The 27,130-nt window shown below is 39.4% G+C and overlaps 1 protein-coding gene across 4 annotated transcripts in view; it reads left to right on the forward strand.

Annotated features, from left to right (window-relative positions):
- Nucleotides 1-27,130, forward strand: part of GRHL2 (grainyhead like transcription factor 2) — a 184,879-nt gene that overhangs the window by 117,792 nt on the left and 39,957 nt on the right. For all 4 annotated transcript variants that reach the window (XM_015145804.3, XM_077943941.1, XM_028852802.2 and 1 more), the window contains exons 9-11: nt 13,201-13,359; nt 25,909-25,996; nt 26,503-26,642. In XM_015145804.3, coding sequence (XP_015001290.1) covers nt 13,201-13,359; nt 25,909-25,996; nt 26,503-26,642 — 387 coding nt within the window. The remainder of the gene's footprint in view (nt 1-13,200; nt 13,360-25,908; nt 25,997-26,502; nt 26,643-27,130) is intronic.

Raw genomic sequence — 27,130 nt, forward strand, 5'->3', positions numbered from 1 at the left:
ACAAATCCTCACATTTACCAGGATGGTAATTGGAAATGACTACTTACACATAAGCCAATTTTCCTTTTAAAGAGAGATTCCTGTAATCTTGGTTCTCTTTGGAATGCTTCAAATGCATTGGATTTACGAAAGAGGTGTGTATGTAATTTTTGAAACTGTGGGAAAATGCAAGGTGAGGAGACATGTTGATATTTCCTCTGGGTCCTATTTGCATTAATAGTTTTGCCCCATTGCCTTCCTGTTGGATTTTGCTTTAATACTAACAAGTACATATCGTCTAAGAACTGAGAGCCTGTCTCAGGGAGGTAAACAGAGATGTGCTAAGATGAGCTGGCTGGTGAGAGGAAACTAGAAGTGCAAGTTGAAAGTAAAATGTTCTCATCTGTATTTGTAAATCCATTTTTAAGGGAGAAAATGAAGTTGATTTAAATGTCCCAGCACTGCCTGACAGCTGCCCTGGACTTAGGAGTGCATCTGATGTGGCCTGGGTCATGGTGACGACAGTGAACTGGCTTCATGTTGTGAGATGTGACTAGAGCCATCATATAGGCTGGCTTACTATTTCCGTAGAAAACCTAACTCTCTTCCTCCTCTCACTTCCTCCGCTCACCTCCTCTCTCAGTGTTGTCTTTTCAAGGTGAGCAAGCCAAGCCTAGCTTTCTGCTCCAGCAGCTGCTATTAGAGAGGAAAAACAGCTCTGTGTCCTCGTTATCTCAATTTCAGTAGCTTGAAAGATAAGATGGTGAGAACCGCAGGGCTTTGGCCATAGCTTATGAAAAAGGAATAAATTGGAGAAAACACAGGTGTTCTAACTTCTCGTATACTGCAAATTATTCAGTCTCTTTGGGTGAAAAATAAGGTTATACTAATTGAAAGTCCGGCTTGTGTTCAGTACCATATCATGGCTAATCCATTAAGTTGTCTCAAATGTGTTATTTTTCTCCTTTCCCTCCCTCTGTCTCTCTTCCTTTTTGGTCTAAACTGCTTAATCAGTTTTTATTGAGCCTCCATTGTGTGCCAAGCCAGCTCTTTTGAAAATTAAAGTTCCGGTAGTCTTAACGAATCATGCTTTCCGAAGGGCTGTTCCTAAATGGACAGTGTTCTTGTTCTGCTGAACTCCATTGCTGGATACCAAAGGAGAAGGAAAGATGTGTAAATACTGTTTTTCAGGATGAAAATGGAAACCAAAGGACTGTCTGAAGGAGACTACATTCCTGAGTGCCCTGTGGGTTCATGACCTTGCTTATTCCCCAGCACGCACCCCTCAGCAGCCCAGTGCTTTTGACTGGGGAGTTCTTTTTCTGCTTACAAGACAGTCTAGGATGATATGGGGTTGGTAGATGTTAATGATCAAGAAAAAGTTATATTCCATTTTTTTGCCTAAATTAATGTATTGCCTGATTTTAAATAGGCAATCTTGTGGAAAATTACAGAATATTACAAAACATATCCCTTGGTCTCAAAAGTAAAAATAGGGTTGGGGGATACTCCTAGGAGGGGTCTTGAAAGATTGAATTGCACACTGCAAAGCAGGGCAAATGGCATTTTTATGTGTTTGCTGAGGTGTGGTGTGGGTAAAGGAAGCCTTACAAGAGAAAAGTAAACATTTGCTGGAGTCTTTGGTATTGAACTTAAACAAAGCCATGCCTTTGTTCCAGTTTTATAAGGTAATGGATGTTAGGAAAAGCTATAAAGCTGGAGTTAATTCATATATAAAAGGAATAATCTTTGGAAGGCATCTCACCAAAGGTATCAATGGCTAGATCTTTGTTAGAATTTTTTCTGGACTGAATTTTGCTTAGGACTCTGTAATTAACATGTAAGAACTATTGTATTGTGCAGAGAATTAGACTGCATACTTGGATTTCATAAAATGATTGTGTGTGCATGTATACACAATGACTAATATTTGTTCAGTGATTACCCTATACCAGGCACTCTGCCAGGCACTCCATATACATTATGCAATATTCATATTTTTAAGTGAATAACAATTTCCATGTAACTAATGAGGAATTTGAAGCCCAGAAAAGTTAACTAGCTTACCTGAGGTTGCACAGCTAGTGCATGGTAGAACTGGAATTCTAACCTTGGGCTGTCTGGTTCTGAAGCATGTGCTTTTTCCATGGCACCTTTTTGTTTTGGAAAGACCTAGTAGTAATATCTCCTTTCACCTCTGACAAGGGAATAATCATTCCTGTGAAGCAGCACACCCACTGCATATCAGGCACTGGGCCAGGTGGTGGAGGTCCTGAACAAACAAGCCAGGCAGAATCCCTGCGCTTAGAGAATGTTTGGACTAGGCTAGGAACTGAGATGCAGATGTAAATAATTGAAATATAAGGCAGGTAAGTGACAGTGACTCTACGGGAGATAAAGTGCTAGAAGAAAAGGTCTGAAGAGAGAGGCAGCTCCATTATTTATTTTTTTACATTTTATTTTTTAAAATTTCAAGTGAAAAATTGAAAGACTAATACATTTGATACCACTTACCCTTCACCTAGGTTGACTCATTGTTAATATTTTGCCAGATTTGCTTTATTTCTCTCTCTCTCTCTCTCTCTCTCTCTCTCCCTCTCTCTCTCTCTCTCTCTCTCTTTCACACACACACACACACACACACCCCTACACCTTAGTTCTAAGTACTTCAGCATGTAGAGAGGTCCTCTTTCTGTGGGATCGGGAAGGTACAAGGAAGGATGTGGCACATAGGGTGTGTTTTCAGGATCAGGTGGACTTAGACATAAGGAAGCTGGAAGAAGAGTGTGCAGTGGGGAACAAGGGAGCATCCAAAGGTGCAGAACCTGGAAAGCACAAGGAGAGAGGGCACTGCGCCACTCAGGAGAGTGTGACACTCAGGAGACAAGTTAGTGTTAGCTGTAAAGAGGGGATGATAGAAGTCATGACAAAGGATGAGATTGCTGTGGAGAGAATTGGAGGGTGGGCAAAACAGGGTGAAGGATGGGACTTTAGAAAATGTAGAGGGAGAGGAGCTGGAGAAGGAAGGGGTGGTGAGTAAGAGCAGAGAAGAAGAAAGGGGAAGGAAGGAAGGAGAAGGAAGGGGTGGTGAGTAAGAGCAGAGAAGAAGAAAGGGGAAGGAAGGAAGGAGAAGGAGGACAAAGAGGACAAGAGAGGGCCACCAAAGCCCAATGGTTTAGGCAGTGATTGTTCAAACTGTGATCCTCAATAAGCAGCATCAGTGCTGACTTGGGAGATTGTTAGAAACACAAATATTTGTATCTCCCAACCCAGGCCCACTGAATTAGAAACTCTGGGGATGAGGCCCTGTAACCTGTGTTTCAGCCAGGCCTCCTGGCGATTCTGATGCATATTAAATTAGGAAACGCCTGTTATAAAGATGCGGCTGAGAAGGCTGCCCTTGCTTTGAAGAAAGCAATTTCAGAAGTAAATTTATACACACACATGTGAACAAAAGCCACGTAGAAAGAAGTTCATTGCAGCATTGTTTATGACAGGAAAACACTGGAAATAACCTAATGTTGAAGAAATTGTCATTCCATATTTCATGCTTTTTTAAAGAGAGAGAGAAAGTGATCTTCAGACTTTATTGTTAAGTGAAAAAAGCAAGATGCAGACCTGTGTGCGTTTTATGCTACCACTTGTGTAAAATAGGAAATGATGTGTATTTGCATTTGCATAACGTGTTTCTGGAAAGATACTCAAGAAATTGTTGGCTGGCTGGGGAACAAGGAAGGGAGGTAATTTTCACAGTTTACCCTTTTGTGCCTTTTGGATTTTGTACCATATTCAGGTATTGCGAACTCAAAACAAGTTTTAAGTATTAAACATGGACAGAAAAAGCTTCATGTAATAAATGCTGAAAAAGTCGAGTGAATTAATCTTTCCATCTGTACTGAAGTTCTTCTGCCTGGGAGCTCATTATTTCACCAAGCAGCCCAATCTCTCATTACGCAGTGTCAAAAGTCTCCCTCACCCCGATGTGCTGCTTCGCAAGATCTGCTCATGACAGAGCCGAGTGGGAGAAACTGTTGTAGTTTGAAGAGCAGTGAAGGTTTCTGCCTGAGTGACTTCCCTGTGCTCTCCCCAGCAATACCTGGGATTCAACCCCTCCCAAAGTGCTGTGGGGAGAGAGATTTAATGTTTTTAAATCAATGTTCCTTAATTAAATGTTTGTTCCATTAATGCAAATCAGAACTCATCTACCTTTGGATCATTTGAAGTTAGCTTCACAAAATCCCCAGGGAGAGAATCCGGCTGGAAGGTAGCAATAGAGGGAGGAAGTAGTAATCCTACAGGAAGGAGGGCTTGAACTGGGGGACCCTGGGAATGCTAAGGAGGCCACCCAGGCAGGAGCATTCAGGGAGGTAAAATGGAGAGGACTTTGTTGATTCTGCCATGTGGGTGAGAGCTTGGAGTTCAAGAACAGGACCAGCTGAGAGACGAGCTGTCTGAACGGAGAGAGATAATGTTGATGATAGTAAAATTCTTTCGATGTTCATGACACTCTACAGTTTAAAAATATTATTTCATTTAAGTGTCACAGTACCAAGGTAGGGATTGCTATGCCTATTTAAAAGAAGAAAGTGAGGCCCAGAAAGGTTAGACAATGAGTCCAAGGCTGTAGTGCTAGGGTTTGCACCAGGCACACCATTTTGAGCCTCTTGGCGGATATTTTTTTCTGGCTTTGCTTTACTTTCATTATAATCAAACCCAGGTTTGGCTTCTCACCACTTGAAAGCCAGACTCAAGAGACAAGGGTTGGTGGAAGGAAAAGCAGGTTTATTCAGAAAGGAGCGTAACCAAGAAGATGGTGAGCTAATATTCTAAGGTACCATCATAGGTCAGTACAACCTTTAGGCTCTTTCAATAGTAAGGGCAGGAGGACAAGAAGGGGGTTGAGATCAAGAGGTAACCAGTGACAGCAGACATCTGGACAGCAGTGAGTGTCCGAGGAGGCTGGGAACTTCCTTGTCCTTGATCAGGTCACAATGCTCCTAAAAATCTTTAACAAAACATAGTTAGTTGTTTACATACTTCCCCTTTCATCCCAGGATTAGTTATAAAACCTACATGACTGCTGTTTTCACATATTACGTCAGTGCTCTGAAATCATCCTTGCCTATGTGTAGGAATGGGTAAAGACCCCTTAAACAAAAATGGAGTTAGTTATGTTAGTTCTTTTGCTGTCTCACTGTTATGTCTTCTCACCCTCCAGCTTCAGAGAAAGCTCTTTCTTCCTCTCATAAAACTTCACTTGTGAGTTGATCTCCTTTATCCCCTGCTTCTGAGGCTCTTGACTCCCACAGCCACTCCTCTCTGCAGCCTCTTACATACCTCATCTCTTGTCGTGTGGACGCCTCCTTCATCTCAGAAGTGCACGTCTGCTGGGCCAGCTGCCCGCTCCCAGTGCTCCCATCCCTCCCTTAGCTGAGGTGCTTCTTCTCCATCTCTTTGACCTGTCTCACTTGCCCAGCAATCACCTTCCTCTCCTCCCTTCCATTGGTCTGGCCTCTGGAAGTAGCATGGATGCTCTCCACTACTGAACACAATGACCTTTTCTCAGTCTTCATGCCCCTGTCCTCTCTGTAGCTTGGATGTTGGAGGCTATGGCCACAGCTCTATCTGCCTTGGCCTCAGAGATGCACACTTGGCCTCATTCAGTGCTTATTACTGGATCACAGTGATAAAAACAGATTGATTTGCCTCTTTCCTCACCACTCCCTGCCTTTCAGGTTCTTTCTTCACTTTCCAGATATAAACTCTCCTTTTCCATTAGGGTGATCTCTACATTTTTTCAGAGCCAGCATGAGCTTTTTTTCCCTTCCATCTCTCTTTCTCCTGTCTCAAGACTCCTACAGGAAATCTTCCCTGGCTGCCTTGTTGAGCTCTCTTCTTCTTTCTTTTTTTTTGAGATGAAGTCTCGCTCTGTCACCTAGGCTGGAATGCAATGGCGGGATCTCAGCTCACTAAAACCTCTGCCTCCCAGGTTCAAGCAATTCTCCTGCCTCAGCCTCCCCAGTAGCTGGGATTACAGGCATGTACCACCATGCCTAGCTTATTTTTGTATTTTTAATAGATATGTCGTTTCACCATGTTGGCCAGGCTAGTCTCGAACTGCTGACCTCAGGTGATCCACCTGCCTCAGCCTCCCAAAGTGCTGGGATTGTAGGTGTGAGCCACCATGCCTGACCTTCTCTCTTCTTAAAGCAAACAGAGTCTGGAGTGTTCAATTTAATATCTAATTACATACCTTCCACAACAGTGAATACTGTTAGACCCCCACCTTTTCCTTGAGGGTAGGGCCCTGCCATAGATAGACTTCTGTATTTCCCATGGCCTCTATATATAGCATCTTCATAGTGTGGGTGGATGGATGGATAGATAGATAGATAGATAGATAGATAGATAGATAGATAGATATTGATGAAGATATTCATGCTTAATATATAGTTGATGCTCAATTTATGATTGTTGATACATAACATCTAGTCAGAGCAGCTAACTCCACTGTACTAAATTGACTTCAGCTACTCATATTAATCTCTGCTCTTAGGAGGTATTGCTTATGAAAGCAAGAACATAGATAAAGTTGTGTTTAGAAAAATAATTTATCTTCTCTTAAGTCGTTGGACAAATATTTGTTGACTGTCTACCATGGGCCTAGTACTGGGAATACAATGAGCTTGAAGCAGACAAGTACCCTCCTCTTAAGGGCTTTCCAGCATCATGCAGCAAACAGATAATTAAACACTAAGCAAATAAATAATAAGATAACTTCAAGTAATTGTATGTGCTATGAAGAGAGGAGAAAAGAGAAATTTGACAGACTCTGCCACTGGTCATGGGCCAAGGGGTTGAGAGGAGGAGGAAGAAGAGGTAAAAGGCAGCTCTCCATGGAATGGTCAAGGCAGATATTTCTGCAGAGTTGACATTGGACTGAATCTGAATGAGAAGAAGGAGCTGGCAGTGTGATGATCTGCAAGGACAGCACAGAAGGCAGAGCACACAGCAGGCAGCAAAGCCTCTGAAAGGAGAACAAACAAAAAATTGAGCACTGAAAGAATACGGGAAACTATGGTAGAGTATGTGAGTCCACCAAGTGTGCATCTCTGTGTATACATACATACCCACAGAATTGAGAGGAGAAAATAAATCTTTTATCAGGAAGAAAGGAAGAAATGAAATAAACATTCTTAAAAAGTACTTCCTAAAAGTGCTATATCATTGTACATTTTATGAAATCTAGGCATTTCTTATATCCTCAACAAAATAGCAAGCTCCCTGAGGGCAGGTAGTCTGTCTTACATCCTGTATTCCCATCTCCCAGCACGATGCCAAGCACAGAAAGAAGACATTAAATCACTATTTGATGAATACATGCATAAAAAAAGATGGTTGCCCAAAGCTGAGATTTCACATTTTAATATTGTCTACTTTTAGTCTATCTTCTGTCTCAATTTGGCATTGCATCTGCACACAAATACAATCCTATCAAAATGGAAGAAAAAAGGTAAAATGTGAGAAAGCTGTCTGTAGAAATTCTAAAAACCAAGAAAGGAAGAGTGAAGAATCTGGCAAAAGCACATTTATATAGTTATATATTGTTTGTGAAAGGAAAATGTTAAAATGATTATTTCTTAATATATACCTTGTACCTGTGATTTAGAGGCTTATCCTGTGCAATTTCTTGGAAAAGAATTTTTTTTTCAACCTCAATTATCAGGATATAAGTAGCTTTCTTAGTCTTTAAAGAGAAACATCTTAAAAGTGCAAAATACAATTGTTTAAAGAGGAAAATAAATACATTGTATCAAATCACAGATGTTACAATTTTTTGAATCCCAAGTTGCTTTCTGAATCAAAGGAAGGCCCATTTATTTTAATGGAAAGCTCTCAGAAAAAGCTTTAGGAGTCAATAATCAAGTTAATGTAGCAATTCTAAAGCTCATTGATTTGTGTTTATTTTAATAAATCTTACTGCATGCATAATGTACACCTGAGGGGTATTATAATTTCAGCAAAGTCACTTGCCTTAGGTAGAAAACACAAAATGGGAATTGTAATTCATATGTAACAAATGATTTTGTAAAAAAATGCCAAATATCATGAGACTGCTTCTATTTCTGGGAAAGATCTTGGTATATTTAGAAATAATCTTTCTATCTGAATCAACCCTTGAACTGATGACAAAATTAAAATTGTATCTATTATCTGCCTGAATACACCTGATCTAATGAATTCTTTCTTAAAAAATAAATTACATGCTATTAGCATTATAGGAAAACAAGTAAGTGAGGTTTTACAAATATTATATGAGCATTCGTAACTTTCTTAATGCTTGGGAGACAGATAGATTGTTTATGGCATTTATACATCTTTTACATAATCAAGGCTTCCACTGAAGTGAAAAATAACTTTCTGTGCGTGACATTTGGATGAGCATTTGGTAGAGGAAATTATACCTTTTCCTTAAGCCCCTCTAATACATATTTACAAACAAGTGCTTTGTAGATATACTTCCAAGTAATTTGCTTTCACATTTGCCTGCTGTGCATGGAGCTGAGATATGGTTGGGTTTGCAAGATGAAACAAATGAATGCTTATCAGTCTCCAAGCTAAGGCTTTAATGTCCTTCCATGACTTCCCAAACTCCTCCCCACCCCCAGTTTCAGTTAAAGTTCAACCATTTGGGTTTTGAGTGCAGCACAGCGAGACTATGATTGATACCATCAGGTACTGAAACTGTGCTTTGCCAGTGGGTCAGGCAGCTACGCAAGAGGAAAACAATGCCAACCCTATTATAAAATCCCTCCCTTATAGGTTCACTGGGAGCTGACAACACAATGTAGCAGAAAAGGCAGATTCTTGTGTTGTTTACTTTTAATGGAATTAGAGAGCCCATTAGAGCTTCTGCTAAGGACCTCTCTCTATTGAGAGAATCCAGCCTAAGTGTCTCCCGGTGAAGTCTGATGTGACCTTTAAAGACCATCTCTCCTGGGTGGTTGGTTTTTATAACTCCTCCAGGGAAAATTCGGTCCATGTATTATAGTATATTGCCAGTAAGCAATTATTTCAGTGGATCTAGTGGGGCTGTCCCACTTAAATGGCCCTTGTAAATATTCACAATCCATCACGTCGGCCTCTTAGTTGAGACTTGAGCTGATAAGACCACATTTAATATTGCTTCCTGTCTGAGTGTATGTCCACTGTGAGTGACACGTGGTTAAATCAGTGAGCCAACCATGAATCTTAATAGCTTAGGAAATAGTCATCAGCACACTTTTCTCCTCTGGCTCCTGTAGTTCTAGCCAGGCTTTATGAGGAGTGGAAAATAACCAGTCTGTGTTAAGACTCTTGTGATTATGGCCACCAGCAGGAAGATCTCTATGAAGGACGTGGCCAAAATGATGAACAACTGCATAGCTCCCCAGAGTGATCATTTGCTTTGCTGACATACAACTGCGTTTATATACTCTGGCCAAGATGTTTTTCAGATGTTCCCTGAAAAGTATACTTTTTTATAACCTAAAGGTTAGTGTTTGATGAAGCTGTTGTTATCTTTAGAGCATCATCATACATTCTCTCTCAATCATCCCTGACTTCTGTGGTTGCAGGAACTATAACCAATGTGTCTATGCTAGCACCTAGCACAGCCTCAGGAACTTAGTAGGCACTTCAAAAATATTTGTTGCATAAATGACTGTTAAATAAAAATTCTCTGCCATTAGGGCTTCTCCAGGGACAGTAATAGCATTTTCTGTGTGGCTGTAGTGGACAAAATACTTACACCATGAAAAATCAGTAGGAGAATCAGACATAGCGTGTTTTTTCTTTCTTTCTCTCTCTCTTTCTCTCTCTCTGTGTCTCTCTTTTTCTTTCTCTCCCTTCTTTCCTTCCTTCTTCCCTTCCTTCCTTTCTTCCTTCCTTCCCTCCCTCCCTCTCTCTCTTTTCTTTCTCTCTTTCTCTCCTTCCTTCCTTCCTGTCCCTCCCTCCCTCCCTCCCTCTCTCTCCCCTTCCTTCCTTCCTTTCTTCCTTTATTCCCCTTCCTTCCTTCCTTCCTTCCTTCCTTCCTTCCTTCCTTCCTTCCTTCCTTCCTTCCTTCCTTCTTTCTTTCTTTCTTTCTTTCTTTCTTTCTTTCTTTCTTTCTTTCTTTCTTTCTTTCTCTTTCTTTCTTTCTCTCTTTCTTTCGAGTTTTGCTCTTGTTGCCCAGGCTGGAATGCAATGGCACAATCTCTGCTCACTGCAAACCTCCACCTCCCAGGTTCAAGAGATTCTCCTGCCTCAGCCTCCCGAGTAGCTGGGATTACAGGGTCCCGCCACCACACCCAGCTAATTTTTGTATTTTTAGTAGAGATGGGGTTTCACCATGTTGGCTGGGCTGGTCTCGAACTCCTGATGTCCAGTGAGCCACTCACCTCGGCCTCTCAAAGTGTTGGGATTACAGGCGTGAGCCATCGCGCCCAGCCTGTGTGTTCTTTCTTAGTAGTCTTCATCACTCAGTTCCTGTGAATCACCTGACATTTGCATCTTTAGTCATTCTCTTTTTCTTTACTGTTCCTCAGTCCTTGTCAGGCCCCTGCTGTAAGCCCAGTGAATGTGTGGGTTTGTATTTCACTAGTGTTCTTCAAGCCCAGGGCTCTGTTTTGTCTTCCCGGGGCTTCTGTACACACCTGCCTCTCTGTACACACAACACAGAGGATGACTCTGTGTTGGTCACCGCTGGATCACTCATCTGTCTCCCTCTTGGACTGTCAGCTCCGTGAAGCAGGATTTTGGGTTTCTTTTCCATCCCCCGTATCTAATGTTGTGTTTGACCCATTGTGGGCTTGTGTGGATGTTTACAGACTGAATGAATACATGAATTAAAGAAATAAATGAAGGAAATGAATATATTGGTAGTTAGATCATCTTTTTTTAAAGCAACTTTTCGTGGTGTATATTTAAGATACACAACATGATGTTATGGAAAATATGTAGATACTTTATCCATCATCTCATATCCACCGTCTCACACAGTTACCCATTTCTTTTTGTTTTTGGCAAGAGCAGCTAAAATCTACTCATTTAGCATGGATTCCATATACAGTATATATATTTTTTCTCTTTCCCCCGACCTCCATCTACAGTACACTTTTATTACTGATGGTCCTCATGTTGCACCTTAGTTTTATAGATTTGTTGGCATAATTAGATCGTTGTTGGGCACTTGTTTTCAGAGAGTGGCTGGAAGTGTGAGAGCCCAGGGGTCAGGGCATAGGGTTTCTGTAATCAACCTGTCACTAAGCCCTGTCATCTGGCCTGACTGGTGTGGATGTGGTACCCCACTAAGACATTCCTCAGTGCCAAATGAGGAGCTCAAAAATAAAATAAAAATGAAGTTTATAGAGATGTAGCACTAAAAATGAGATGCCTGGATTGCCAAAAGCCTACAGGCTTTAGGTTTGAAATGAACTAGATCGGGCCTACTAGTTAAATCAAAATTTCAAAAGGCTTTTATTTTATTTATTTATTTTGAGATAGGATCTCGCTCTGTCACCCAGGCTGGCAGGGTAGTGGCGCGATCTCAGCTCACTGCAGCTTCAAACTCCCGGGCTCAGGCAATCCTCCCATCTCAGCCTCCCAAGTAGCTGGGACTACAGGGATGCACCACCACACTCGGCTGGTTTTTAAAGTTTTTGTAGAGATGGGATCTCACTATGTTGCCCAGGCTGATCTCAAACTCCTCAGCTCAGGTGATCCCTCTGCCTCAGCCTTCCAAAGTGCTGGGGTTACAGGCAAGAGCCACCGCGCCCGCCTGAAAAGCCTTTCACATGCAGTCCGTTTCTCATGGTTTTACTTCCTTGAGGGCTGCTCTCCATAGTGTCGCTGTGGTGTGACGGACTTCAGGTCCAAGGCTTAAAGGTGAATGGAAAACCCAGGGAATCAAATAAGACAAGCATTAAATAGTACATCAAATGAAATAGTTTTCAGAACACATAATTGTACAATTTTAAAGCAATAAATAATTTAACATTTTATTTTAAATAAAAAGAATACATGTGGCATCAAATGAAAATAGTACCAAGAGTATAATACAGTGTACCTGGATCTCCCCAGAAACCACCTCTTAATCATCAGTATAGTTACCACGTAAACCTGGGTGCTACACTGAAACCTCCATTCTGTGATAAATCACTCTTAAATGGTATCAATGGTCTGCCATCCACTATGTAAAATGAGGAGAATTTTAGCTCATTTACACTCCTCCCTCTTTTCTTACCAAATTTTATAATAAAATAAAATAATTATTTTTAGTTCTTTTGTTGGTCAGCATTATAATCTTATTAATTTCCTGGAGTTTCCATTTTTTTGAATTCGTGTGATTTCTCTTACATCTCTTGATGCCTTGTGCTGTAAGGTGAGGATACCTTCACTATATTCACTATATTTTCTCTCTCCTGTTTCAGATCTTACATTTAACAATCTTTGACTTTTTCACTAACATGAAAGTATATACGTATCTACATTTTGTCCTGCAGGGGGATCCTAAAGGGAAAATTGAAATCTGAAGACATTGACTTGTGTAAGGTTTCTTAGCTGGTTAGTGCTACAGCTGGGGCTAAGACCTGAGGCATTTGACTCCCAATCTAGTAGGCTTTCCACAGATAAGCTCAGTGATTCACTCATCTAATGTTTATTGAGTGCTTATTTTCCTCCAGGCACTAGGTACCAGTAATACAAAAATAATAAGTGGTCTCAAATTGCATGCTTCATAATCAAGGAAGAAAGACAGATATGTAAGCAAATAACTAGGTTTCAATGCAGTAATTTGCAAAGGAAGGTGTTACCTGATTTTTTTTTTTATTCCACAGGTCAGAAATTAGAATAACTGATATAACTATTAGAAGTGGCAACTTTGATGTGTTGAGGAAACAGTGTTTTACCCAGGCCACTTATGCATGTTTAAAAAATAAGTAAGACTTTGCTGATATACTTCCAGGAAAGCAATTTAAATGGTCCGTTTCAAGATTAAATATGAAAGCAGATTTTAAAAATAATGTATAATTATAAATTATATGTTTTATGCTCAGCATGTTTTTATGTGAAAAGATTATCAAAATATTCTTCAGTTGTCCTTATGGGGTTGTTTAGTATTTTGACTTAAAGTCTAAAGTTTATGCATTTATTGTACATTCTTTTTATGGTGACTTGTGAACTTTTTCTTTCTGTTTCCCTCAGATTTTCATCACCGTGAATTGCTTGAGTACAGATTTCTCCTCCCAGAAAGGGGTGAAAGGACTTCCTTTGATGATTCAGATTGACACATACAGTTATAACAATCGTAGCAATAAACCCATTCATAGAGCTTATTGCCAGATCAAGGTCTTCTGTGACAAAGTGAGTAAAGATGACAGTTTTTTATAAAGGTATCTTTGTTATTACGTATTACTTTTAATGGCATTTCTTCCTTGTCACCTTCACTTGTCTAGTGGTGTCAAAATAGTCACTTTACTCATCACAGTGGGAGTGGTAATCTTTTATTCTCAGTTCCTGTTAGATATCTAGGAAGTCTTCAGTCAACTGTATTTTTTTTTCAGTTTATCATTTTTATCACTAAGTTAATGACTGACTGTTTCTTAGCTCAGGCTGCTATAACAAAAAACCGTAGACAGGGTGGCTTAAACAACTGAAATGTATTCCTCAAAGTTCTAGAGGCTGGAAAGTCCAAGGTCAACATGTCAGCTAATTTGGATCTTAGTGAGGGCTCGCTTCCTAGCTTGCAGACAGCTGCTTTCTCACTGTGTCCTCACATGGCATAGAGAGCGAGCATGCACACTAGCTCTCTGGTGTCTCTTTTGCTAAGGACACAAATTCTATCATAAAGACTCTACCCTCATGACCTCATCTAAACCCAATTACCTCCCCCAAATTTCACCTCCAAATACCATCACATTGGGAATTGGGAGTCCAACATATGAATTTTGGGGGCACACAAACTTTTTAGTCTATAACACATTGTGCTGTAGGTTTGATCCAATGAGATAGCTCAAATAACAGATTAATATTCTTTACTGGGCGTAGATCCTGTCCCAGAGCATATCAGTGCATCCGTTATTATTTTATGGGTTAAATGGGACCTCATCTAGGACTTTTTGGAATGGAAATAGCACTTATAAAATAAGTTCATTAGTACATATGCACTCAGTAAACATGTACTTTGAATCTCCCTGAATCCCACCCCAAAAGAGTTGAAAAATTTGAACAGAAGAACTTAAAACCCTATGATTAGGTGACAGGAAATCCTCACAAATCCCAAATATGAATGGGACCAAGCATCAACAATTTCAAACCCTGTGTGATATCAGCATTTGTGAGGGAAAGTAATGGGGCCACTTGATAGCCAAAGAACAGGAAACCTACAAAGTTGTCCAAAGTACTCACTGGAAAGTGAAGTGGGCTGTCTCTGGACAGCATGTGAGACTTGGGTGGGAGGGTGCAGATCTAGTGGATTCTAATTTGCCAGTGAGTGTAAGAGGACTGAGCATTGAAATGTTTTGGGCTCTATGAACTCTGGGAAGTCAGAAACTAAAGTTCCCTTCTAAGACAAAATCCTGCTCTGGAAAAAAAAAAAAAAATTCTCGGAGTAAAGTCCAAGTTGATTTGGAAAAAAAAAAGGTGAGAAGGAAAGAGGTCAAAATGAAAATGAAGAGGAAGATGGGAAGGGATACAGAGTAGGCAGATCCCAGAAAATCTGAATATATTTGTATCACTTTCTGAACACACCAGATGGGGACCCTGGGAGCCACGAAACTAGAAGAAATCCTGGCTCACTCATTTCACTTGAAAATGACCAACAGAAAAGAAAAAGCAGTTGAATCCCATACAATGTTTTATGAAAAAAGAGATTAAGATCAGACTGACTTCCCTATGAATAATGAATGCGTTTCAAAAAGATAGGCCCACAAAACAGGTGAAAACTGTAGCCTAATATTTCAAAATAAGCTAAATGAAATTAAGGAAATAATGGACGTTATGAAGATCAACATAAATCTCAATTTGAAAAAGTCAACTTGAGATGTGTAGAAAATAGAATGACTTGAAAAAGATGAGTTGGAATTCAAGGAATTTAGAAATAAAAGATTAAAATGGATTAGAAATAAAAACTATGCTAGAAGCAACACAAGAGTAAATAAATATAAAAGATAATGCTTTAAGAAAAGAAGCTAGGAAACAAAATTTTTAAAATCAAAGGAAATGAAGAAAGAGGTGTGAGAGAAAATACAGATATAGAAGAAAGGTAAAGGAGATGTAATATAGACCGGGTGCATGGCTCACACTTGTAATCCCAGCACTTTGGGAGGCCAAGGTGGAAGGATCATATGAGTCCAGGAGTTTGAGACCAGCTTAGGCAACAAAGTGAGACCCCTGTCTCTACAAAAAAAATGTAAAAATTAGCCAGGTTCAGTGATGCATGTCTGTAGTTCTAGGTACTCGGGAGGCTGAGGCAGGAGGATTGCTTGAGTCCAGGAGTTTGGGGTTGTGGAGACCTATGCTCCAGCCTGGGTGACAGAGCAAGACCTTATCTTAAAAAAAAAAAAAAAAATTCCAATATACATATAATAGGAATCTTTGAGGAAAAAAAAGTGGGGGGATGGAATACTAAAAATACATTGCTTTAAATATGCATTTAAATACATATTCTCAAAGGAAAACCTTAAACAGAAAGTATATGTATTTAAACAGTCCACCACACACTTGGGAAAATTGATCCACTATAACCAATACAAAATAGTTAAGCTATTGGACTTTTTGAAAAAAGAAAATAATTTTCTTTGGGCCTCTAAGTAAATAAAATAAATATTAAATCACTTATAAGGAAAATTTGATTATCAAACTTTTCAACAGCAACACCTTGTCAGAAGACAATGATATTTAAGGTAATCAAGTAAAGAAAATGTGGGCCAAGGATTTTATACACAGCCTAATTGACTTTGAAGTGTAAAGACTGCAGGCACAAACAAAATAAACAAATCCCCAACATCCAGAGAATATTTCTTCTCAGGGACTCTAGTAGTGAACACAATTTAGGCAAGCAGTATTACTGTAAAGATATTGGTAAAACGATGGGTGGTGCGCATTCAGGATCTATTTACCTGTAGATCTAATTCTAAATGATGGCAGAGACAGTGTGACAGTATATTCTGACAAGGTAGACATCGTACAATTGTTTTAAAACTGGGAAGGATAGGAAGGGTATATGAGCAGTAAAATAAGTTGACTAGCTGCTTATAGATTAACTGTGAGTGAAAGGATAGTACTTCATATTAGATGCTGGGGAGAGAGAGGAACAGGAAGAAGATATTAGTAGCCAGTTCACTGTTGCCCATCACTCTTTTTTTAAATTATTTTTCCCTAAGTTATTGGGGTACATGTGGTATTTGGTTACATGAGTAAGCTCTTTAGTGGTGATTTGTGAGATTTTGGTGTGCCTATCACCCAAGCAGTACACACTGCACCATATTTGTAGTCTTTTATCCCTCAACCCCCTCCCACTTTTCCCCAGAAGTCCCCAAAGTCCATTGTATCATTCTTATGGCTTTGGGTCCTCGTAACTTACCTCTCACATGTCAGTGAGAACATATGATGTTTGGTTTTCCATTCCTGAGTTACATCACTTAGAGTAATAGTCTCCAGTCTTATCCAAGGCACTGCAAATGCCATTAATTCAGCCCATCACTCTTACAGGTGCTGCAGTCAGTTGTATTAAAGGTTTAATACTATTAACATGTTTGAGAGTTCTGGTTTAGCAGTGACAGGAGAAAGCAGAGATGGTCAGGAAAACAGAAAGAAAACATGTAAACAAGAACTGCATAGGGGTTAGGGACATGCGGTGTAGCAGTAAATATCCCTAAAGTCTCAACGGCCTTTCAGGCCATGATGATTTCAGTTAATGCCAATCATCCAGCCATCAGAGCAGCAGAGCAATCAATAGGACAGTTTCCATGACACTGGTAGGACAGTAGAACAGTACACAGTAGAACAGTTTAGGACAGTTCAGAGTACACAGTACACAGTACGACAGTACACAGTAGGACAGTACACAGTAGAACAGTTCACAGTACACAGTAGGACAGTACACAGTAGAACAGTTCACAGTACACAGTAGGACAGTTCACATAGGACAGTTCACAGTACACAGTATGACAGTACACAGTAGAACAGTTCACAGTACACAGTAGGACAGTACACAGTAGAACAGTTCACAGTACACAGTAGGACAGTTCACAGTAGAACAGTTCACAGTACACAGTAGGACAGTTCACAGTAGGACAGTTCACAGTACACAGTAGGACAGTACACAGTAGAACAGTTCACAGTACACAGTAGGACAGTACACAGTAGAACAGTTCACAGTACACAGTAGGACAGTACATAGCAGGACAGTTCACAGTATACAGTAGGACAGTACACAGTAGGACAGTACACAGTAGAACAGTTCACAGTACACAGTAGGACAGTACACAGTAGAACAGTTCACAGTACACAGTAGGACAGTTCACATAGGACAGTTCACAGTACACAGTATGACAGTACATAGTAGGACAGTTCACAGTACACAGTAGGACAGTACACAGTAGAACAGTTCACAGTACACAGTAGGACAGTACACAGTAGAACAGTTCACAGTACACAGTAGGACAGTTCACATAGGACAGTTCACAGTACACAGTATGACAGTACATAGTAGGACAGTTCACAGTACACAGTAGGACAGTACATAGCAGGACAGTTCACAGTATACAGTAGGACAGTACACAGTAGGACAGTACACAGTAGGACAGTTCACAGTACACAGTAGGACAGTACACAGTAGAACAGTTCACAGTACACAGTAGGACAGTTCACAGTAGGACAGTTCACAGTACACAGTAGGACAGTACATAGTAGGACAGTTCACGGTACACAGTAGGACAGTATACAGTAGAACAGTTCATAGTACACAGTAGGACAGTACATAGCCGGACAGTTCATGGTACACAGTAGGACAGTACACAGTACACAGTAGGACAATACACAGTAGAACAGTTCACAGTACACAGTAGGACAGTACATAGCAGGACAGTTCACAGTATACAGTAGGACAGTACACAGTAGAACAGTTCACAGTACACAGTAGGACAGTACATAGTAGGACAGTTCACGGTACACAGTAGGACAGTACACAGTAGAACAGTTCATAGTACACAGTAGGACAGTACATAGCCGGACAGTTCATGGTACACAGTAGGACAGTACACAGTAGAACAGTTCACAGTACACAGTAGGACAGTACATAGGACAGTTCACAGTACACAGTAGGACAGTACACAGTGTGACAGTTCACAGTACACAGTAGAATAGTTCATGGTACACAGTAGGACAGTACACAGTAGAACAGTTCACAGTACACAGTAGGACAGTACATAGTAGGACAGTTCACAGTACACAGTAGGACAGTACACAGTATGACAGTTCACAGTACACAGTAGGACAGTACATAGTAGGACAGTTCACAGTACACAGTAGGACAGTACACAGTATGACAGTTCACAGTACACAGTAGGACAGTACATAGTAGGACAGTACACAGTAGGACAGTTCACAGTAGGACAGTACACAGTATGACAGTTCACAGTACACAGTGGGACAGTACATAGTAGGACAGTTCACAGTACACAGTAGGACACTTCACAGTACACAGTAGGACAGTACATAGTAGGACAGTTTCCATGACACAGCAATCAGTAGGACAGTTTCCAAGACAGTAGAGAAGTTTCCATGACAGTTTCCAGAGGCCTGTTAAATCAACAGACACAGTTGTATAGGAATGGTGAAATATCAAAGGTACAGACAGCATAAGCAATTTGCCCAGAGACACACAGTGAGAATGCAGAGTATTTAGATGCAAATCTAGGTCTAATTTCAAACTCATTCTCCTGGAATTGATAAATAACTTTAAACATAAAATACTGAAATGACAACTGGCATTTCAACACCTCAACAAAGAGCCAAGGTAGGCTTCAGAAACAAAACCAAACCAAAATTCAGCTTATATCTTTAATTCGGCATATTAAACATTTTCAAATGATGTATAACAGACAATTTTTTTTTTTTTTTTTTTTTGAGACAGAGTCTCGCTCTGTCACCCAGGCTGGAGTGCAGTGGCCGGATCTCAGCTCACTGCAAGCTCCGCCTCCCGGGTTCACACCATTCTCCTGCCTCAGCCTCCCCAGTAGCTGGGACTACAGGCACCCGCCACCTCGCCCGGCTAGTTTTTTTGCATTTTTTAAGTAGAGACGGGGTTTCACCATGTTCGCCAGGATGGTCTCGATCTCCTGACCTCGTGATCCACCCGTCTCGGCCTCCCAACAGACAATTTTTTAAAGCAAAAATAAGGAAGCATTTAAATAATTTGAATTCCCTTACTTTATTTCAGATATTCCGGGGGAGACTGTAGAATCCCCCTCCATGAATCCCCTTCTTGGAAATAAAGAATAAAGTTAGAGATGACGAGAAAGAGGGGGAAGAATTGGATAGAGGAACCTGGCAATCCATTCATATTCACTTTGGTAGTTGGAATTGAAAGTGAGAGAGAGGGCTTAAGGATTCTCCTAAAATTATTTTACATTATAGTGTTAATGTAATAAATACTAAGAAAAACAAAGAATAAAAGCATGCATAATGTACAGCGAATGTTATGTTGTTGTTCACCTAAGTCCTAGAATGAGAGCGACTATAAGACACTAAGAGGGCAGATACAATTACTGATTGATCATACCTTTTGTTTGAAAATAGTTTTATACATTTTCATTCAGTTATTTTAACCTGTAGAAGGGAAATGGTGAAAAAGAGGATTGTATGGGTTTTTCCAAAGCAGTTGTTTCCTGAAGTCGTGTTAAGAGGGTAATCTGTGGCAAGGAAAGAAATGGTTGAAAGAACCACTTATTTGTGTGAATATGTTTGTAAATATGCATAAAAACTGGGAAGGACTATGTCAACAAATACCTTGCCAATCAGAAAGTAGGTGGCATTTCCAATAGCTCCTATTTTGCATATCAGTCTAGTAAATATCAGTGCTAAGTAAAAGAAAATGGTTGGAGAATGTTGGATAAATGATAAGCATTTATTCCAAGTAAGTAGCGATGTCAAGAGGTTCTAGCAGGAAGTTACACATCCTGATGTTAAGAGTTGGAGTGGGGTGTGTCAGGAAACTCGTAAGGAAGAAATCTCACGGGTCCTGCAGGGTGTATTCATCGTAATTACTGTCAATTTATTTAACAAACTAGACCCGAAATCTTTTGCTGTAATTTGTCATCATTGTTGCACTCTAATTTCAAAATCCAAGTAAAACTGATTCCTGGGAGATTAAAAAGAGAAATAAAAGTTTAATTTGTATACTGTTCAAATGGGTGTGTAAATACAAATGCCCAATTTGACTTGTCCTTTCAGGCAAAAGAGTTGAGGGCTATTCCGTTTTAAAACCATGTATTTTTCTCATCACAGTCTAGAGTTTTCAAGAGATGGAATTCTGCACTATTTACAGTTCTCCAGCTTGATTTCTAATGAATCAATTAATTAATCAATTGTAATTAATCTCACATCTGTGAGAGTGCAGATGAAAATAAAGGGCTTTCCTAACCATACTTGGTATTAAGATACTTCTATTGAAATGCATGTGTTAATACATTTTAAAACTTCAGGATCTGTTTATATACCTACCTATATAGATACCTACATGCATATCTTTATGCTAACATTAAATTCTTTCACAATCTTTCGTGAAGATTTTGTGTTACTGCAAACAATAGCTACGCATGGAAAAACTGAGAAATAAAGCCACATTCTTAAAATACATGTACAGGAGCAACTTAAGTGTTAAATAAAAAACAAAGACAGCCATCACCTCTCAAGTGGTGGCAAAAATGATCACAATATTGGCAGGAATTTTTCAGATATATTTTCCAAATTTAACACTCTATAGTGAACATTTAGATGGAGGAAATTATTTTCAAATGACAAATTTAGTATTTGTAACGAATTATTCTCTTCTGGAAGAACTAGACTTTTGCACTTTAATAAACAGTGGAAAGAATATTTTCTCAAAGTCTCAGGTCACAAAGAATCATAGAGGTGGAATACTTGGAAGGTCTTGCTCAAGGAGTGTTTTCTTTACTTTAATGGAATGTGTCGAAGCTTCCCGGGGTCACTGTGAAGTCAAAAGCTTTATTCTAGAAATAAGAATTGTGGTTCTCTTGAGTGGATTTATCAAAATTGTTTTGTCATGCTGATAGCTGGGCATTCTGGGCAGGAAATTTCTTTTGTAGAAGGGCCACCACCTGCTTTATAGATACTTTGTGTTTTACGTTAATTCTTTGGATTTGGCATATAAAAGAGTGCCTGAAAAATAACAAGCATGTGACTTTGCTAAATTCTACATTGAATATACAGGCTTACCTCATTTTATTGTGCTTTGCTTTATTATGTTTCACAGAAAGCAGGTTTTTACAAATGGAAGGTTTGTGACAACCCTGTATCGATCAAGTCTGTCAGCTCCATTTTGCCAACAGAATATGTTCATGTCTCTGTGTCACATTTTGGTGATTCTCTCGACATTTGAAACATTTTCATTATTATTATATCTGTCATGTTTGCGATCAATGATCATTGGTGTTACTATTGTAATTGTTTGGGGCACCTCCAACTGCACCCATATAAGATGGTGAACTTAATTGATCAGGGTTGTGTGTGTTCTGATTGCTCCACCAACCAGCCATTCCCTAGTCTCTCTCCCTCTCTTCCTTTGGTCTTCCTATTGCCTGAGACGGAACAATATGAAACCAAGCCAATTAATAAACCTACAGTGGTCCCTGAGTGTTCAAGTGAAAGGAACAATTGCATCTCTCTCACTTTAATCAAAAGCTAGAAATAATTAAGCTTAGGGAGGAAGGCATATCAAAAGCTGACACAGGCCAAGAGCTGGGCCTCTTGTATCAGTTAGCCAAGGTGCGAATGCAAAGGAAAAGTTCTTGAAGGAAATTAAAAGTGCTACTCCAGTGAACACACAAATGATAAAGTGAAACTGCCCTACTGCTGTTGTGGAGAAAGTTTTAGTGGTCTGGATAGAAGATTAAACCAGCCACAACATTCCCTTAGGCCAAAGCCTAATCCAGAGCAAGGCCCTAAGTCTTTTCAACTCTGTGAAAGTTGAGAGAGATGAGGAAGCTGCAGAAGAAAAGTTTGAAGCCAGCAGAGATCACTTCATAAGATTCAAGCAAAGAAACCATCTCCATAACATAAATGTGCAAGATTAAACAGCAAGTGCTGATGTAGAAGCTGCAGCAAGTTATGCAGAAGATGTAACTAAGATAATTGATTAAGGTGGCTATACTAAACAACAGATTTTCATTGTAGAGCAAATAGCCTTCTATTGGGAGATGTCACCTAGGACTTTCATAGCTAGAGAGAAGTCAATGCCTGACTTTGAAACCTCAAAGGAGAGGCTGACTTTCTCATTAGGGGCTAACGCAGCTGCTGTCTTTAAGTTGAAGTCAGTGCTTATTTACCATTCCAAAAATCCTAGGGTCCTTAAAAATCTTGCTATATCTGGTCTGCTTGTGCTCTGTAAACAAAACAACAAAGCCTGGATGACAGCTTATGTGTTTCTGGTGGGCTTAATTTTAAGCCCACTGTTGAGACCTACTGCTCAGGAAAAGAAAGATCCCTTTTAATTGACAATGTTCCCAGTCACCTAAGAGCTCTGGTGGAGATGTACAAAAAGATAAATATTGTTTTCATGCCTGCTAACACAACAACATCCATTCTGCAGTCCATGGATCGAGGAATAATTTTAATTTTCCAGTCTTTTTATTTAAGAAATGTGTTTGGTAAGTCTGTTGCTGCTATAGATAGTGATTCCACTGATGGTTCTGGGCAAAGTAAGTTGAAGTCCTTTTGGAAAGAATTCACCATTTTAGATGCCATTAAAATCATTCGTGATTCATGGGAGGAGGTCAAAATATTAGCATTAACAGGAGTTTGGAAGAAGTTGATTCCAGCCCTCATGGATGACTTTGAGGTGTTCAATACCTCAGTAGAGGAAGTAACTGCAGATGTGATGGAAACAGCAAGATTAGAACTAGAAGTGGAGCCTAAAGATGTGATTGAATTGCTGCAATCTCATAAGAAACATGTAAGGAGTTGCATCTTATGGATGAGCAAAGAAAGTGAGATAGAATCTACTGCTGGTGAAGAGGCTGTGAACACTGTTGGAATGACAACAAAGAATTTAGAATATTACATAAACTTAGTTGATAAAGCAGCAGCAGTGCTTGGGAGGATTGATTCCAATTTTGAAAGAAGTCCTACTGTGGGTAAAGTGCTATCAAACAGCATCACATGTTATAGAGAAATCTTTCCTGAAAGGAAGAGTTAATTGATGCATCAAACTTCATTTTTGTCTTATTGTAAGAAATTGTTACAGCCACCCCAACCAGCAACCCACCTTGATCAGTCAGCAGCTATCAACATCAAGGTAAGACCATTTATTAGCAAAAAGATTGCAACTTGCTAAAGCTTCAGTGTGTATTTTTTTAGCAATGAAGTATTTTTAAATTAAGATATATACATTTTTAAGACATAATGCTACTGCACACTTGATACACTATAGTGCAAACATAACCTCTCTATTCACTGGGAAATAAAAAAAAAGTGTTGCTCTTTTTATTTCAATATTTCTTTTTTATGGAGGTCTGGAACTGAACCTATAGTACCTCTGAGGTATGCTTCTGTATAAATCTTGAAACAGATTAATTATTTTCCCTTTCCTCATAAATAGTACAAAATAAAACATTAACTCAGAAATCAAATTCCTTGACCCAACTTGGGGTGTTTCTGGGGGCAGCTATAATTTATACAGGTTAACAAAATCTAAATTTTATTTCTATTAAATGTTATATTGTACAGAGCCCCAAGCACGTAGAAAAATGCCTTACATGGACCCAATTAAAAAAATAGCTCCTATTACAGACTTTAGTATTTTAAAGAACCCCTTTGCTTATGTTTCACATCCAATTGAAGATTGTATCTGTGCATTTAGCACTTCATTTTTTGAAAATATGTTTTCTAGCACAAAACTGTACAAAACCTTTATTTATCAGGAAGAGATTTCCCTAGCAGATAGTTTTATATTTTATTCCCCTTTTGCTGTGAATTTCCATGATCTGCAAGTGTCAATGACAATTCAAAACTTCATATGAAGCACTATAAAATTCTCCCCTTTGGTAGTAAGTAAAATAATTATTTCATTTGGTAGTTTTTAAAATATAAAAATGCACATTTAAATGATCTGGTTAAAATATTAAGCTATTTCAATTCTATTGTGTAAAGCTCTTAGAAATTCCCTGGCACAGAGTTAGCTATTATTACTCATTCTCCAAAAATTAGTTTAAAGCCATAAGCCATCTCTTTTGTGAAGCCTTCATTGACCATAAATTCTCACTGTGTCATGGCATCATGCTGGCCAGAATTGGGAATCTGCTTTTCTACAAAAGCCAATTTGATAAGCAAAAAATATATCTCGTTGTCCTGTAATAATTAAAACCATGTGTGTGTCTTTGTGAATTGCCTATTTCATGACTCTTGTCCATTGTTCTATTAGTATGTTAGCTGTTTTTAAAATTTGAATCATTATTTATATATTAAGGATTTGACATTTTATGTGATATTTTACTGCAAGTATTTTTGCCAACCTTTCCTTTGTCTTTTAATTGATTTGTTTGCATACAGAAGGATTAAATTTTTATATTGTTAAATCTATCTGTTTTATATGTGATGATTTGGGGACAATTTTGGAAGGGTGAAAGGTTGCTGGCCATTCTATGCATTGCTGCTCCCTAAATATGCCACCACAATGAGCAAGAACTGTAAACATGAATCTGAAACTTAGGGAAGGAGTTTAGGTGGGAGATGTTGATCAGAGTGTCACCTACCTAGTGCCTTGTGAAAACGAAGATACAGATTAATTCTTCCACGGCAAGAGTAGAGATAGAGCAAGGAAAAGGAATCCATTTTGGAATGTCTGTATTTGGGGGATAAGGAAAAGAAAATGAGTTAGCAAAGCTCATAGAGAGAAATAACCAAAGAGAAAAGATAGGGCATCATTATAGGCCATGAAGTAAAGAGATATAGGGTGGTGGTCAAATGGTTAAGTAGGATGCGATTTGGCGATTTGGCAAGAGGAGCCCATGAAAAAGGCAAATTGCAAAAACAAAGGAGCAAACAGGAGTTTAATAGACTAAACATTTTTCTATTTGGTTGAATGAGCACTCTCTCTAAGAACATATGGAAATATTAAAACAAAAACAAAAACCATACTTACATGTACAAAGTAGTCCTACATCTTGTGTGGTTTCCTTATGGCTTCTTTCATTTCCACCACTGTAATAATTTTTTAAAGTTTAAAAGGAAAGCAAAGGAAACATTTTATAGGGAATTCACACTTTAAAACCCTCTCCATGCCTAGGAATAAATATAATGGGTCAATGATTCATCTTCTGACATTTTATTATAATCACTAAAGTCACTTAATGGGTTTCATTGGTTTAGCGAACTGTGTTGATTTTTTCCATATGGATTCAAAACTGAATTTCTTTAAATAGGAAAGATACCAAAAAAGGAGAGAAAATCTGGGAGAGGCAGGATCACTCACAGGACACAAATGTGCTATAGACTTATGAGTGGTCTTGGCTTTCAGAACCAAAGCCCAACCTTGCCAGAGGAATAGAAATGGGGCTGCCTGGTTTCCTTCTCCCCTGTATTGTTTCATATCCTCATGACTTATGTGTGACATGACTTTTGCATGCTCTGCTAATATGCCTGGCATTGTCTGTATTTTTTTTTTCCTATCAGGGAGCAGAAAGAAAAATCCGAGATGAAGAGCGGAAGCAGAACAGGAAGAAAGGGAAAGGCCAGGCCTCCCAAACTCAATGTAACAGCTGTGAGTTTCACTGAGACTAATGTTGCTTTCTAAAGACTGCAGGTGGGCTGTGTCCACTGGGGGAACAGGTGGAAGAAATGGGTTGCAGGTAAAACTACATACATGCAAGGCATGGTTTGCCTTCCCCTGGCAGTGGAGACAGGGTGATTGATTATCCCTGTGAAAAGCAAATAGAATCACATGAGCACAGTGTGTTTGAGCTAGGAAGGACTTTGCAATAACGTGGAGACCAGCATCCTCCTTCTGCAGACAAGGAATCTTGGGTGCATGAAGGGATAGGAGGGTGTGAGGGGCATTGAGCTTCACCTCAGGAGTGCTCACTTGAAGTCCATGCTCCTTCTGGTTTTGCTGGGATGAGGTGGTGGGAGGTGTCAAAGTGTGTTCACATCTATGGTATTCAGAAAGCTTCCTAGGAGAAAATTGTGGACTTTAAGACTAGGACTTAGAATTGAGAGTTCTTAGTCATATATGACTCTCTCATTTATGAGTTTTGTGATCCCATCCAGCCTCTGATGGAAAGTTGGCCGCCATACCTTTACAGAAGAAGAGTGACATCACCTACTTCAAAACCATGCCTGATCTCCACTCACAGCCAGTTCTCTTCATACCTGATGTTCACTTTGCAAACCTGCAGAGGACTGGACAGGTATGACCTACCAGCTAACTCCCACCTCCCATCCATCCACAGGGAACGTAGGGCCTTAAGATAGAAGAATTTCAAGACAGTGTTGACCTTAAAAATAACTTACCTTCCATTCACTAGAGAAAAAGTCAATGTCATTCCCTATAGTAAATGCATTTTTATAGAAAGGAATGTCTCAGGAGAGGAAACTAAGTCGAAGAGGAGAGTAAGCTGGTATTAGTGAAGTACTGACAAAGCGTGGAAGAGAAAGAAAGCGAGAAGGCTGATAACCTGTAAGTTTTGTTCTGTCAGCTTTGTCATGGCGGGGATTATCCTGACACAATAGAGCTCCACCTAATGGTGGGAAGTTAAACTGCACCTATAACTTCATAAAGTTGCACAAGGGGAGTCTCAGCTTAAATAAAACTCATTCAACAAATTTTCGCTTAGTAAATAAAAAGTTCCCATTTAATAGGTAAATCATTTCACATCAAAATAAAAATGAGGTTGTA

Source organism: Macaca mulatta, chromosome 8, assembly GCF_049350105.2.
Source record: "Macaca mulatta isolate MMU2019108-1 chromosome 8, T2T-MMU8v2.0, whole genome shotgun sequence".
Lineage (NCBI taxonomy): Eukaryota > Metazoa > Chordata > Mammalia > Primates > Cercopithecidae > Macaca > Macaca mulatta.